We start from the raw sequence: 15,871 nt of genomic DNA on the forward strand, positions 1-15,871 counted from the left end.
ATAGAATTCTTTACTTCTTGAAGAATTATATCAACATCAACTGTCGTTCAATAAAATGCATTCAGAACTAGCCTCTGTGGAACAACAGTGGCATCTACAGATGGGTTAGTGTAAGAACATTTAACATGAAAAATGTAAATACAGTATATTTTACAGGTTTGTCTTTTCGTCTGTGTTCACAACATAATATATGCACGCATAAAATTAAGAGAAACTGAGAGGTAAAATGTAATATAGTCAGTTTCTAAAGAGAGTTACGTTGATTTATAGCAGGTCTTATCAAACAAAAAAACATTTTCACGTCCTTTCCTGCAGGGGCGCGCGCTGGTCTCGTGAAAGCGGAAGTGCCGCGCGTTTGTCGGCTCATTTGACCACGCGCAACTTCCGTCTGGTTCAAAAAATTTTTTGCACTCTTTTTTTATTTGGTTAAACAGGACTAATCTTTTGTCCGAGGCGGCCGTGTTAGTGACCCGGTATGGATATCCAGAGTGAGTTTTCGTGCTTTACTCGAGTCCTTTGTTTGTAGATGTATTTGATGAGTTTGTAGAAACGTGCGTAATTGGGGCTGTGTTAATATGACCATTTACTTAGCGACACTACAGCAGAAAGTCAGTTTTTTAGCAGCTAACGTTAATGCAACTAACGCATATGCGAGTAAAGTTATTCCATATTTGATAAGTTACAGTGACAAACAGTTGCCTCCTTGAATGATTATGTGCCCGCTTGTCTGCATATAGATGTTAAATGCATGGTTCTAGATGGTAGTTTACATGAAGTATTAAACTATCCAACACGTTTTGATGTCTTATAACAGGTATTGAACCAATGACACTTGGCTCCCCAACCTCCCCCAAGCCTGGGGCTCAGTTTTTACCTGGCTTCCTGATGGGAGACCTTCCTGCCCCTGTTACACCCCAACCCAGGTCTTTTGGGCTAACTGGAGGTGGGGCAGAAACAAGGTCTCCCCTTCTGGCTGGTAAACACTTATTTATTATTCTTTGTTGTGTTTTGCTAATACTAAGAAATTCAAACTTCGTTTTTCATGCATAGCAGAGAAGTTACTTCGTAAGAGATTTTATCCTCTCTTGAATCAGGTGGGTCTCCTCCTCAGCCTGTGGTCCCAACACCTAAAGACAAGAGTGGAGCTCCTCCAGTCAGAAGCATCTATGAAGACCTCAACGGTTCCTGTCTGGGAATGTCACCCCTTGCTGCTCGCAAACAAGTGAGAAGTGCAAACAAGCTTGTGGATTTAATTTGAAACAGAATCATGCATCCTGTGTTTACAAAAATATTGCTTGCAATATATATTTTACTTAAGTTAGTGAGTACTTATGTTGTATAATTTAAAATAATTAAATATTGAATGAATAATACTGAAAATAAATCAGCCCTAATCAGATCATGGTAATTTTAGAATTTTGGTATATTAGAAATTTGGTAGCTGAAAGATAATGGGTCGTATTCACTAATAAGTGCATAGATTTTTCCCATTTCCCAGCGAATCCCGGCTGTTAGGACATCGCAAAAGACTTGTGTGAAAACGCAAAGCATTTAATCACTGGATAGTTTTTGTCATTTATCGAAAGTGTGGTGTCATCTGCATGTGTGGAACGCTTGTCAGAGAAGAAACTATTTTGAAAAGTTAAATTGGTAATTCAGGAAAAAAATTCTCTGAATGTTCATAATGGATTTTCGTCTTTTGACATTTTACCATTGTGCCATTTCAGTTGATTTTGATTCATATGTGTAAGGGAGAAAGAGCTAAGACAGTGTTTAGTTTGAAGACAGAAAGAGAGAGTGTATGGGGTTCTCGCTGTTAACATGGGGACCTATCACAAGTGCAGCAGTCATCTACGTCTCATACGTCACAATAACTGATCAAATGTCATCTTAACAGTAATGCGGTTATACGACCACCCAAAGTATGTATCTTGCATGTGCCATACATTTAGAATAGCTTTCAGTACGAAAGTTATTGGTGAAAAATATTTTTTTCAGTAAAAACGACTTACTGAATGATTGTGTTTTGAATATTATTGCACAGATTTAGCGATTTACACTCTTCACATTTGATTTGTAACTAATTTAAGAGAAGGGATAGGAAGCATTTTGTTAATCAGATTTTGTCCTTGGCTTTTATTTTTTTATTTTTTTACAGCCATTTGCTGGAGTGCACACACCATTGTCTGGTCTACCAGGGACACCAGGAACAGGTAAATATCATATTTAGTTTGATACTTTTTAAACTAATTTTCCAACCAAAAAAATATATTCTTAGTGTCTTTGTTCTATAGTGTCTAGTTTGTTTAGCCCTGCTGGGCAGCAGAGGAAAACCACTCTTTCCCCAGCACAAGTAGATCCGTTCTTCACACAAGGAGATGCTCTGTCCTCTGACGACCAGCTGGATGACACCTGGATCACAGTGTTTGGGTGTGTTTTTTTTAAGTTAATTAAGTTTGATGACTGGGATTATGGCTTCGTTGTTATCTACATATGCACAAAATTCTTATTTGTTTGTACACAGATTCCCTCCAGCATCTGCTTCATACATCCTTTTACAGTTTGCACAGTATGGAAACATAATAAAACATGTAGTAAGTACAGACCAGGTTTCATCATTGCAGTTTGGTTTATAAATTATTTGTAATCGATACATTTCTTTTCATTTAAAGATGTCTAACACAGGAAACTGGATGCATGTTCAGTATCAATCTAAACTGCAGGCACGGAAAGCTCTCAGTAAAGATGGAAAGATATTTGGAGAAGCCATAATGATTGGTGTCAAACCATGTATTGATAAGGTAGAAGCACACAATAAATAATTTCCTTGTGAAAATGAGCATGGTGGATGGAAGTGTCCCTGCATGTGATATTTGTAACATTAATAATTTTGCATTGTATTTATATATTTTTGACAGAGTGTAATGGAGTGCTCAGAGAAGGGCAGTACTTCCAGTTCTGTGTTCACACCCCCAGTGAAGGCTCATGGCACTCCCAGTCACCCTTTATCAACTCCCCGATCTGTCATGAGACCTCTCAGTGCTGCTTACAAAGCATCCAGCAGTGACTATCAGGTATAGTTGAACAAATGTATTAAAGGGTTAGTTTAAGACTCACCCTAATGTTGTTCCACACCCGTAAGACCTCCGTTCATCCTCGGAACACAGTTTAAGATATTTTAGATTTAGTCCGAGGGCTTTCTGTACTTTGTATGTAAGTGTATGCACACTTTGCTGTCCATGTCTAGAAAGGGAATAAAACATCATCAAAGTAGTCCATATGTGACATCAGTTGGTTAGTTAGACCCTTTTGAAGCATCGAAAATACATTTTGGTCCCAAAATAACAAAAACTAACTTTATTCAGCATTGTTTTCTTTCGCGTTTGTTTTCAAACCTCAAATAAAGATTCAAACGGTTGTGAATCAGTAAATCGATCAATGATTCGTATCGCCAGTGTCACGTGATTTCAGCAGTTTGACACACGATCCGAATCATTGGTCGATTTACTGATTCATGACCGTTTTAATCTTTATTTGAGGTTTGAAAACAAACGCGGAAGAGAAGACTGATGCTGAATAAAGTTGTAGTTTTTGTTATTTTTGGACCAAAATGTATTTCCGATGCTTAAAGAGATTCTAACCAACTAATGTCACGTGGACTACTTTGATGATATGCTGGACTACTTTTTATTCCCTTTCTAGACATGGACAGTAAAGTGTGCATTCACTTGCATACTCTCTCGGGACTAAATATAAAATATCTTAAACTGTGTTCCGAAGATTTATCGAATAATTTTATTTATCGAATAGATTTATTGAATAATTACTTTATTCAACAATTTTTTTCTCGTCTGTCAGACTTCATGTTACTCTGCATCATTGTTTTATGACAAAGCATATAAATGGTACAAAGAAATAACAGACTTGTTATTTGTTATCTAAAACAATTGACTTGTTTTACAATCCTGCTAGCCCTTTATTTAGACCCCTTTATAAGAACCCTTCTCATTCATTTGGTGAGGAACATGGCATTTTGAGCAGAATTTGCAGTAGATGCATATTTGCAGTATTAAGGCTAACTGATAATTAATTGATCGTTAAATTAAACGACATTCGATCATGGGAATATGTGTGAATTGACATCCCTAGTTTGAATCGACATTAGGATGTGTGATTAATTATAGAATATTTGTATTTTGGGGTAAACTAACCCTTTAATGATGCCAGGGTTTTGTGGAAAGAACAGTTTATCACATTTAGGAGTAAAGGAGCATATTATGAAACTTCTCACAAAACTCAAAAGTTTTTACCAAAATTAAGGTTTGTAAATTAGGACATAAATATGAATAAAATGGCTTGTATATTAATAAAAATAATTTACAGTAAAGTCCCAGTTAGTGGTGTAACGGATCACAAAACTCACGGTTCGGATCACATCACGGATCACTAGTCACGGATCGGATCATTTTTCAGATCAGAAAAAAAGGGGAAGGAGACTTTTTTTTTTTTTTTTGCTTTCCATTTATTGTATGAAAAATGTTCGTGTTCGCATAACCTATATGGTTATGGTTTTAACAAATATAAATAAATAACCAGCTGAATAAATCTCATTTTACTAGTAAATTTGTTAAAGTGTAACATGTGAAATACAACCTGTGATGTGAAAATGGGCCGGTGCATATAATGTTTAAACACACTACATTTAAACAATGTTTTATTCAATGCATTACTTTATATTTATATAGTCTAGTACCTTAGAAACAGGCTAGACTATGTTAAAACAAACATTTTAAATTAGAACTTACAATAGAAAAAAAAAGCAACTCGTTTTTTCTTTCATTTTTTTAAAATCTTTTTAAAAGAAATCCTGCAGGTCATAAAGAACTTTTTTTTTCACCTCCAGAAAAGTGCTCTCCATTATTTCACTTGTTTACCTAAAGCTTAAAGCCATTTTTCTTGCTTTACTCAAGGCAAAAAGCCATATGTTGACTTTGAAACAGAGTACACTTTACATTATATGCATATGTGGGGAAATTACTAGATTTTCGCATCAACACGTGTTTCTTTTACTGTCTATGGTTTGAATAGGCTACAGACAGCGCGCTGTCACTTTAATTCAGCGCGTTCAGCACAGCAAAACACACTCGGTGCAGAAACGATCGCGGCACTTCGCACTGACGGACCGACAGTGCGTGCAGTGTGAAAACTGTAATCTGAGAACATAGTACGGAAAAAATACGCACCGCAAACAGACTAGCTGTGTGTGAAACGGCCATCAGCAGGTGTGCTTCAGATAGCCATGCTCGATGTAAACCCACTTTCACGCGGCTCTCTTATGCTGCCACAGTAACGTACCTACTGTTACAGTTTTGTCCACCACCCTTCTTCCGTCATCATTTCACGGGGAATCCAAAATGCTCTCATACATGCGATGTGAATGATGCCGGAGGCTTTTCAAGTTCTTCTGCTCCTCCTCCTAGCCAATGTTGACTGATTGCCTTCACGTGAACGACTGCTGTGTGTAGTTTCACTGAAACTTGGCGTGTTTAAAGAAACAAAATTACTTAAAAAGCAATATCGGCAAATAAAACGGTCTTTTACTCTGCGATCGCTAAACAATTAAGATGAATCCGCAAAAAAAAAGAAAAAAAAAGAAAAGCGCAATAAATCCATGGGTCAGGTGCGTTCCGAACCGTGGAGCGTGATCCGTTCGGATCACGGATCAACTGCGATCCGTTGCACCCCTAGTCCCAGTAGTTAGAGCTTGTGTCCTGGACTCCGGAATCTTTTTTTCTGATTCTGATAAATATTGAATCTTAATTATCTTCTAATTAAAACAAAAAATATTAAATGTTAATTTGTAATTTTATCATAATTGTGTAAGGACAGACTTATGTCAGGACAATCATCTACTCATCCTCAAATAAGAAGTCATTTTCTTATCAGCGGTTTTATATAGTCTATGAAATTCGAAATAAATATTGTGTTTAAATTGCTAAAATAACTTTTGCAATGCATATAAATACTTGATGTCTCAGATAGTGTGAGAGAGACGGATCATATCGTATAAGGTTTAAAACATTTCAATAGAGTCAATGTCAAGTAGTAGAATGTGTATGAGTCCGTGTCATAGTTGATAGTACTCTTGACAGAGAGCTTATTTCCGAGAGACGTGCAGGGAAAGCAATGCGGCTATTTGATTGCTATCATGCTGCACTCATTTAATTACGTTGTGTATCATAGCATACAAGGTTTAAATAATTTAAATCAATGTCAATTTTGCCTAGCTTTAATTTCTGAAAGATGCATGATGTCACTGCTATTTGATTTGCACTCGTTTCATTCATAGTTTACGGTTAATCTTTTCACACACTCCTTGCTTAATGCTTCTAAAAAGGTTTGTAGCTTATAATATCATGTTATACCTTGGCTCACCTGTTATCCATCCAACATATGAAGTGACTCTGTCTGCTGAATATTTCTTCTATTAATTGGTAGAATTTGTTATTCTCTTTGAAGCCAATATCCGTGCCTTTCCAAATAAGGTATTCAGCTTCGTGCACATCCCTATTTGTAACGGTATTTATTAATTTTGTTAAAGTTAGTTAATGGTTTGCCAGTTGTTTAGCTCGGGCCCATTAAAACATTTTAACAGAAGGGGTGGAAAGAGTAGTGAAAAAATATACTCAAGTAAAAGTACCTTTACTTTCCCCAAAAAATAAGTGTGAGTAGAGTAAAAGTACTTGTCCAAAAAAAGTGTGTAAAAGTAAATTAGTGAGTTCTTGCAGTGAGCTGTGGATTCTGCCCCTTATAATAAGCAATGCACATACTGTTATTCACTTTCTCGTTTGCTGTTTTTCAGAAAGAATGAATATCTATATCCTTCTACAGACTTTTTAAAAATGATTCATTTATCAGTAATAAAAATGTATCTACTTCCAAAACAACAGGGAAATACTACAGAGATGGAAAGGTACTCATCACCATTAAATCGTTAGTATAATAATAAAAAAACAACAACATTTAAAATCATTTGTAAGTCCTTAAAAGGTTAGTTTACCCAAAAATGAAGATTGTCATTACTCACTCACCCTCATGTTGTTCCAAATCTGTAAGACCTTCGTTCATCTTCAGTACACAAATGGATATTTTTGAAATCTGAGAGCTCTCTGACCCCTCCATAGACAGCTATTTAATCAATACTTTCAAGGCCCAGAAAGGTAGAAAAAAATATAGTTAAAATGTGACTCCAGTTAATGTTATGAAGCAACGAGAATACTTTGTGCGCAAATAGGTAAAATAATAATTGCTGTATTAGATTCTAAATTTACAAGTGTTATATAAATAGCTAGTTACTGGAAGAAACTGAAATGTGCTGTAAGGAACAACATTTTAAAAGCCTAATTTGTGAAGTGCTTCTTTTTTCCTTTTTTTCCCCCTGATTCATAGGTTGTGTCAGATCAACAGACACCAAAAAAGGATGACAGTTTTGTATCGAAAGCAATGGAGTATATGTTTGGATGGTAATATTTCACTCACAGGGTCCTGATGAAAAATCTCTGAGACCATCAACAGCCTCTTATTTGTTGGCATTGCTCTAAAAACTAACATTGGGTTTTTGAGCACAATCACTGAGTGAATACAAAAGCACTTTATCTCTATGTCTGCGGACTAATTGACTCTGTGCTGTTTTGCTGAAGATGGACTCTTGAATGTTTCACTTGGACTGCTTTCAGCTGCTGGGTTTGAAGTTGTCTGCTTTGGAGTTAGTCCCTCAAGTCTGTCCTCAAAACCATACAGGTATAACAACTTTATTGTGAGCATTAGGTGTTTCTGGTCTTAAACATGCCAAAAGAGGGTTCTGCTGGTAACTTAAGGATCAAATCATGACACTCCCTCACAGGACCCTATTGTACAAAATCAGAAAATTTGACTTAACATAATTAATGTTAATGGTCTGCTTTATTGATCTCATAAGAATATCATTGATGACACCTTCAGCGTTTTGAGACCAAGGCCTTATTCTACGATTTAACCATCTTTTCATTGGGTTACATACCTCTGTTTTTAGGTTATTGTGGGTTTTCACTGACTTTATCAATTATTTTAATAGGACAGAAAATCCATTTTTTTTAGAAATGTCTGGTTTTGAAAATGCCTTTTCTCTTTAATAAACACTGTCTGACTTAAAACTGCAGTTTGTTTTCTCTAAGTTTTGTAATAAAAAGTACGCTAGGTAACTTTTTGTTTTTTTGTTCAAAATTAACAATTTTATACATCATAAGTCCTTCTTCCAAAGCATGTTCTTGACTTACAGTGCCTTGCAAAAGTATTCCTTGAACTTTTTCAGGCTTCAAACATAAAGATATAAAACTATTATTTTTTGTAAAGAATCAACAACAAGTGGGACACAATCATGAAGTGGAATGAAATGTATTGGATATTTCAAACTTTTTTAACAAATCAAAAACTGAAAAATTGGGTGTGCAAAATTATTCGGTACCTTTACTTTCAGTGCAGCAAACTCTTTCCAGAAGTTCAGTGAGGATCTCTGAATGGTCAAATATTGACCTAAATGACTAATGATGATAAATAGAATCCACCTGTGTGTAATCAAGTCTCAGTATAAATGCACCTGTACTGTGATAGTCTCAGAGGTCCGTTTAAAGTGCAGAGAGCATCATGAAGAACAAGGAACACACCAGGCAGGTCTGAGATACTGTTGTGGAGAAGTTAAAAGCCGGATTTGGGTACAAAAAGATTTCCCAAGCTTTAAACATCCCAAGAAGCACTGTGCAAGCGATTATATTGAAATGGAAGGAGTATCAGACCACTGCAAATCTACCAAGACCTGGCCGTCCTTTTAAACTTTCAGCTCATACAAAGAGAAGACTGACCAGAGATGCAGCCAAGAGGCCCATGATCACTCTGGATGAACTGCAGAGATCTACAGCTGAGGTGGGAGACTCTGTCCATAGGACAACAATCAGTCGTATACTGCACAAATCTGGCCTAAAATTGAACTTTTTGGCAACAATGCAAAACGTTATGCTTGGCGTAAAAGCAACACAGCTCATCACCCTGAACACACCATCCCCACTGTCAAACATGGTGGTGGCAGCATCATGGTTTGGGCCTGCTTTTCTTCAGCAGCGACAGGGAAGATGGTTAAAATTGATGGGAAGATGGATGGATCCAAATACAGGACCATTCTGGAAGAAAACCTGATGGAGTCTGCTAAAGACCTGAGACTGGGACGGAGATTTGTCTTCCAACAAGACAATGATTCAAAACATAAAGCAAAATCTACAAAGGAATGGTTCCAAAATAAACATATCCAGGATGGATAGAAGTCTGGATTAGAATGGCCAAGTCAAAGTCCAGACCTGAATCCAATCGAGAATCTGGAAAGAACTGAAAACTGCTGTTCACAAACGCTCTCCATCCAACCTCACTGAGCTCGAGCTGTTCTGCAAGGAGGAACGGGCAAAAATTTCTGTCTCTTGATGTGCAAAACTGATAGAGACATACCCCAAGCGACTTACAGCTGTAATCCCAGCAAAAGGTGGCGCTACAAAGTATTAACTTAAGGGGGCCGAATAATTTTGCATGCTCAATTGTTCAGTTTTTGATTTGTTACAAAAGTTTGAAATATCCAATAAATTTCATTCCACTTCATTATTGTGTCCCACTTGTTGTTGATTCTTCACAAAAAATTACAGTTTTATATCTTTATGTTTGAAGCCTGAAAGGTGGCAAAAGGTTGCTAAGTTCAAGGGGGCCAAATACTTTCGCAGGGCACTATACCTTGATTCACTATGGTAAGCCTCTTATAAGAGCCTGTGCTCATCTTGTCATATACATACATTTTTCATCTGCGAATCTCCCAAGCACAACCAAAGTATTATTCTTCTGCAAAATGCATTTTCCTTGTAATATTTAAACCTACCACGATTTTGAATACTTAAGACTTGACTTTGACCTTTTCACACTCTTCATGTGGGTGGTTGCTGTTGGTTTGGAATGAAGCATTTAAAGTGTGAAGAAAAGAGATGTTTTTCTTCATGCAATTATATTGTTTACAAAATTTTGAAAATTAAGAATTCAATCAAAATCGATCAATTTAATAAGTAAATTAATTACCATTCAAATGTTGTGCATGTGTATACATGATTGTTTGTATGTATGTATGTATGTATGTATATATATATATATATATATATATATATATATATATATATATATATATATACATGCATACACACACGTACATATACACATGCTTACATACATACATACATACATGCATATATATATATACGTATATGTGTGTGTATATTTGTGATTAGATATAGGTACTAGAATAATCAATCGGTGGGTTGGTATTCCATTTTAAATTTTGGGATTCTTTTTTTTTCTCTCACACATCTGGCATCCCTCTTGAAACGGATCTCATTCGTGCTTGAATGTTTACACTATAAAATCTGCCGAAATACACTTATACTTTAATGGGCCTGAGCTTACAAACTAACAAACCGTTAACTAACATATCTTATATAGTCTAACCGTTTTAATTGGATAGAATGTTGAGGAACCAACCTTGTTATACTTAATACATATATTTGCTTCTTTTGAGGCTGTGTTCCCTGTAAGGGAACTGAGTATTATACAACTGAGTAGGGCTGTCCTCGACTAAGGATTTAGACAATCGAATCAGAATTGTCGAATCTCTCTATGGTCGACCGATAGTCGAATCATCTATGTGTGTGTGAACCTCTAAAGCTAACTAAGCCTGGAACATAGCCTGCTCAGTTAGTTAGTCAGTTGAGTGAGTTGCTATGGCCACTTGCATACCCTGAAATTTACCTTCGTTTTTGGAACCGAATGTTGAGGTCATCCGCTTGTTTATTCTTAATCATTCCAGATATGTCTGGAAAATCTCTGGAATCTACAAAGCATGCACATATTTAGTTTTTGTTTTGGTAATGTATTTATCAATCAGGGTATGTAAGGTGAAGATATGGTCAGATGTTCTAAAATTTGGTAAGAATTCAATTTGACTTTTGTGTTCAGTAACAAAGTGAGTCTTGTGTTGATAATGCTGCAAAACATCTCCACTTTTTAATTTTTCCCCTTTTGTAAATGGGCTTTTCTTCTAGCTGTCAGGGAAATGTGTAACAATATAAATCTTTACTATCACTGTTTATCAATATAACACATGCTTGCTGTATAAAAGTATTAATTTATTTCTAAAAAAAAAAATATATATATATATATATATTGACCCCAAAAATTTTGAATGGTATATTGTTACAGAAGATATCTATTTTAAATAAATACATTTTTTAAAACCTTTTATTCATCAAAAAAATATCACAGATTATTAAAAAAAAATATTCAGCTGTTTCCAACAGAATATTAAAATTATTTCTTAAGGATCCTGTGACACTGAAGACTGGAGTAATGATGCTGAAAATGCAGCTTTGCATCACAGAAATAAATTATATTTTAAAGTATATTAAAATAGAAAACCGTTTTTCAAAATTTTTATATTTCACAATATTATTGTTTTTGTTCTGTATTTTTGATCAAATAAATGCATATAAATGTGTGTTCGTGTGTGTGTGTATAAAAATTAGATGACAAACCAATAAAGCTGCAGCATTTAATTCAACATAAAATTAAATCAAATTAATTTTGTATGGAGTGGGATGTGCTAATGAGAACAAATTGGCATGCATTACCTTCATTTCTCAAACCATTCACATCTCAGCATATTTATTGAATTATTGATTTTGTGTGTACTTGCCTTATTTGTACTAGATTCACTTTCCCCCTCAAATCTGTCACTTATAATGGAATCCAATATGTAATTTGTGGCTGCTAGCAAGATTGTAACTTGACCCAGTCTTCAGACATGTAACTCCAGCCTTTACTGTATTTTTTCCATTATTTCTTGAGATTTGATTGGAGACTGAAAGGTTAAGACTTGTAGAAAGTGTTTTTTTCTGCACTGGACTCTTTCATTGACCTTCCACATGACCCTGAGACTTGTTTCAGGTGTATGAACCTCGCTCTGATCAGGCAGCGGAGGTCAGGCAGGGTAGCCAGCTGGAGCCCCAGATCAGACACATGGCTGAGTGCTTGCTGAAGGTGACACAGAGTGGGTCTCTGGAGGTGAGGCTGACCCTTGCTGTCAGAGGCTGCCAGTGCACAGCTCAGGTGATACGCTCAGAGATGCACGCTACCCTCGGGCCTGCTTGAGATATAATCCATCCTGATTACTGCTGTTTTTCCACCGGAGGCATGATTTAACTAACCTTGAAACAGGCTTATTTTTTTTGTGGTTCATGCATACATGAAGTAATGTGTAGTGGTTGGTAAACTGATGAAGCATTCAGGGGCTTATTGACCTCACAAGACATCAGGGGGCCAATCACAACACAAAATTAGGCTTAGTTTTCTCAGTCAATGTTTCCTGAATAATAAGAACTGTGAATCTCTGTGAATAAATATATTACATTTTTCTGTATTAACAATTTTAGAGAATGTCACAAGAAATGGCACCCATTGAATTAAACATGGAATTCTGATGGAGAAAAAAAACTAATCTTGTATCTTGTAAAATACTTTAAACTTTAAAATAAATAAATGTTACCTACTCAAATATTCATTTTAACAACAACAATGAACACTTTGTTTTTGTTTGGGATGCAAGGAAGCAGCCACACATTGTTCATGCATGCTACAGTTCAAATCTATATTGAATACAAATAAGATGGGATGTTGACCACTAGATGGCAGTGTGTTCGTTTGCTATTTATATGTTTTTAAGCACAAGTAACTTTCTTGTTCTTGTGCCTTTGTTGGGTTTGAGCTTTGTGAGATGCATGTATCTTTCTAATGTTTTACATCCAAAATGAATGCCAACAAAAGTTTTATTGATAACTGCGGGCAAATAATTTGATACAAAGTTGTATGGTTAATAAATGTGTATGGTTAAGACAGAGTACTGTAGGCTACTGTAGATAAAAGTGAGGCAACATTCTTATAGATGAACTACAAAATGTGTAATATTCAAATCAGTTCATTCTAACTTGACTAACTGCAACAATGCAATTTTAATAAGAATTTGATTATTATTGACCTTTTTTTTTGAAGTTTTTATTTTCCTCAGTTTAATATGAAATTGTTAAAAGGTTAATTCACCCAAAAATGAAAATTCTGTCAATAATTACTCACCCTCATGTCGTTCGACACCCGTAAAACCTTTGTTCATCTGTGGAACACAAATGAAGATATTTTTGTTGAAATCAGATCAGATCAAAATCAGATCATTCAAATCAGGCCTCCATTGGCCACAATGTCATTTCCTCTCTCAAGACCCACAAAAGGCACTAAAGAAGTCGTTACAAAGCCCATCTCACCACAGTGGCTCTACATTCATTGTCTTCCGTCTGGGCCTCTGATGTGACGTGCGCGAGAATATGATGCTTTTCACGGTTCAGTCATCCAGGAAATGTATGCTTTTGCACCATTTTGAGCACTACGCCAAGACCTTAAGGACAATCAATGTTCAACAGCTTAGATACGGCGCTTGTCTTCCTCTGCTTGTCAACAAAGTTCCTCGCTTCAGGGTCAAATTCCCGCGCATGTGTCGTGGTGTGGTTCGTGAGTTCAGTTTTCGTGAGGCTCAGACGGAAGACAAGAATAAAGTTTAATAAAGTCGTTATTTAGAATTTTTTTTTTGGCACACAAACTATTCTCGTCACTTCGTAAAATGATTGTAGAGCCACTGTAGTGAGATGGACTTTTTAACGACGTCTTTAGTGCCTTTTATGAGTCTTGAGAGAGGAAATGACATTGCTGCCAATGGAGGCCTTTCTGAGCCATCGGATTTCAACAAAAATATCTTCATTTGTGTTCCAAAGATGAACAAAGGTCTTACGGGTGTCGAAGGACATTGAGGGTAAGTAATGACAGAATTGTCATTTTTTGGTTAGATAACCCTCTAATAAGATATTGTTTAGACGTCAAGGCTTATGGAACTAAATTAAAAATGTATTGTTTGTGCCTAAAGATGTGATAGATGCAAATGGTATCTTGAAAACGGCATGATGCATATGCTTTTTTCTTTAATAGCCCAGTACAAAAGTGCTATTTTAAAGTTGATCAGTTGTTTTAGATGCAGTTGCAGGTAAAAGATGACTTCCTTCCTGCCCATCACCATAACTACCCCTGACACATCATCAGACAAACATTCTTCTTTGAGAGGTACATGCAGCCTAATTCAAAACACGTCAGGATGCAGGCCCTCTTAGTCACTGTGTAATCATATATTAAAGAGATCAGGAAGGAATTAAAGGAGACCTTGGTTGTGCAGCAGGATTTATGCAGGTCCTATTAGACTTATTCATTTATCGTTTTAATTAAATTCTGGAAAATGCAGCACTGCAGAAAAGTAACCTGTTATTGGATAATCTGGGTGTGTAGACTCTCAGGGCAGGGTGTATATCAATAACGCCTCCAGTGAAAAGGCCACAGCAGTATGGACTATTTAATGAGAGGATGTGAATTAACTCGGAGTCGGATAGGGGAAGAGGAGAGCCACCGTGCAATGAAATGCTTCTTTATTTGGCACACAATGGAATAAGGGCCGGAAAAATCAATGATAATATCTCCCGATTACAATCATCAAGGTTTACTTCTCTTTCAGAATGATTCTTATCAATTCCCTTAAGAGTAACAGCCTGTGTGAAGGATCAATAGCATGCTGGTGCTGTGGTTTTACTTAACGTGCTCAGCCCTGGGCGTTTGGTGAATGCATGCAAAGGCTCTCCTGCCACATTAGAATAGTCTCGCTTTCATTTGGCTCTAAAGGAGATCAGAATAAGAGGGGTTTTCATGTGAAGCATTCTCATTCCAGATCACATTCAGACATGATCTAATTATTCGTCAAGAGGTTCTCCGTGATTGTTGATGGTGGCAATGAGGACTGCCTCCTCGTGTTCCCGGTGGAGAGGCAAAAAGTCTGTCTTTATCTGGAAATATCTTTCTATTAAGCAGGATTTTTTTTGTCTTGTTTTCCAGTTTAACAACAACAACAAAAAGTATATATATATATATATATATATATATATATATATATATATATATATATATATATATATATATATATATATATATATATATATATATATATATATATATATTTGTATTTCAGATTTTTTGTCTTTTAATCCTAATAATAATAATAATAATAATAATAATATGATAAAGTTAATGTATAATCATAATTGCAACTATAATATAATGTATTATTGTAACAAATTATTATAATAATGACATTATTATTGAGGCATAATTATTATCATTATTAATATTATTTTGACATTATTAATTATATAGTATAGTATATTATTAACAATTATTAATTACTAATATAATGACAAAAAAGTAATAATAATAGTAATAGTAATTATTATAATCTTTGTATTTTTATTATTATTATTGATGCTTTTCTTTTAAGCCTCAATAATAATAATTTATATTATGAAATTATAATATTTATTATATAATATATATACTATAATATTTATAACAACTTATATTAAGTGTGCATCAGCATTATTAATAATATTACTTTGACATTATGAATTGTTATATTATCATAATATTATTAACAAATATAAATTGTAATAATAATAATATTTATTAATAAATGTATTCTTAGTGTTTCGAATGTATTCTCAGTGCATAAGAAGAAAACATTTAGATGGGTTGAGGTGGTTTATGGGCTGACATGAACTCACACAAGTGGGGTGAGCACCACACACAGGAGGTGAGAGAGTTTGAATCACAGCTCACACAA

At 35.3% G+C, this 15,871-nt stretch overlaps 1 protein-coding gene across 1 annotated transcript; it reads left to right on the top strand.

The window, feature by feature from the left end:
• Window positions 1–331: 331 nt before the first annotated feature.
• On the top strand, window positions 332–8,192 carry nup35 (nucleoporin 35). Its single transcript, XM_067444966.1, has 9 exons — window positions 332–488; window positions 815–976; window positions 1,095–1,222; window positions 2,159–2,213; window positions 2,295–2,430; window positions 2,525–2,594; window positions 2,673–2,801; window positions 2,919–3,074; window positions 7,450–8,192. The coding sequence occupies exons 1-9, from the start codon at window positions 476–478 to the stop codon at window positions 7,525–7,527; spliced, it is 927 nt and encodes a 308-aa protein (XP_067301067.1). The 5' UTR covers window positions 332–475; the 3' UTR covers window positions 7,528–8,192.
• Window positions 8,193–15,871: the final 7,679 nt, after the last annotated feature.

The sequence above is a fragment of the Pseudorasbora parva genome, chromosome 5, assembly GCF_024679245.1.
Source record: "Pseudorasbora parva isolate DD20220531a chromosome 5, ASM2467924v1, whole genome shotgun sequence".
NCBI lineage: Eukaryota > Metazoa > Chordata > Actinopteri > Cypriniformes > Gobionidae > Pseudorasbora > Pseudorasbora parva.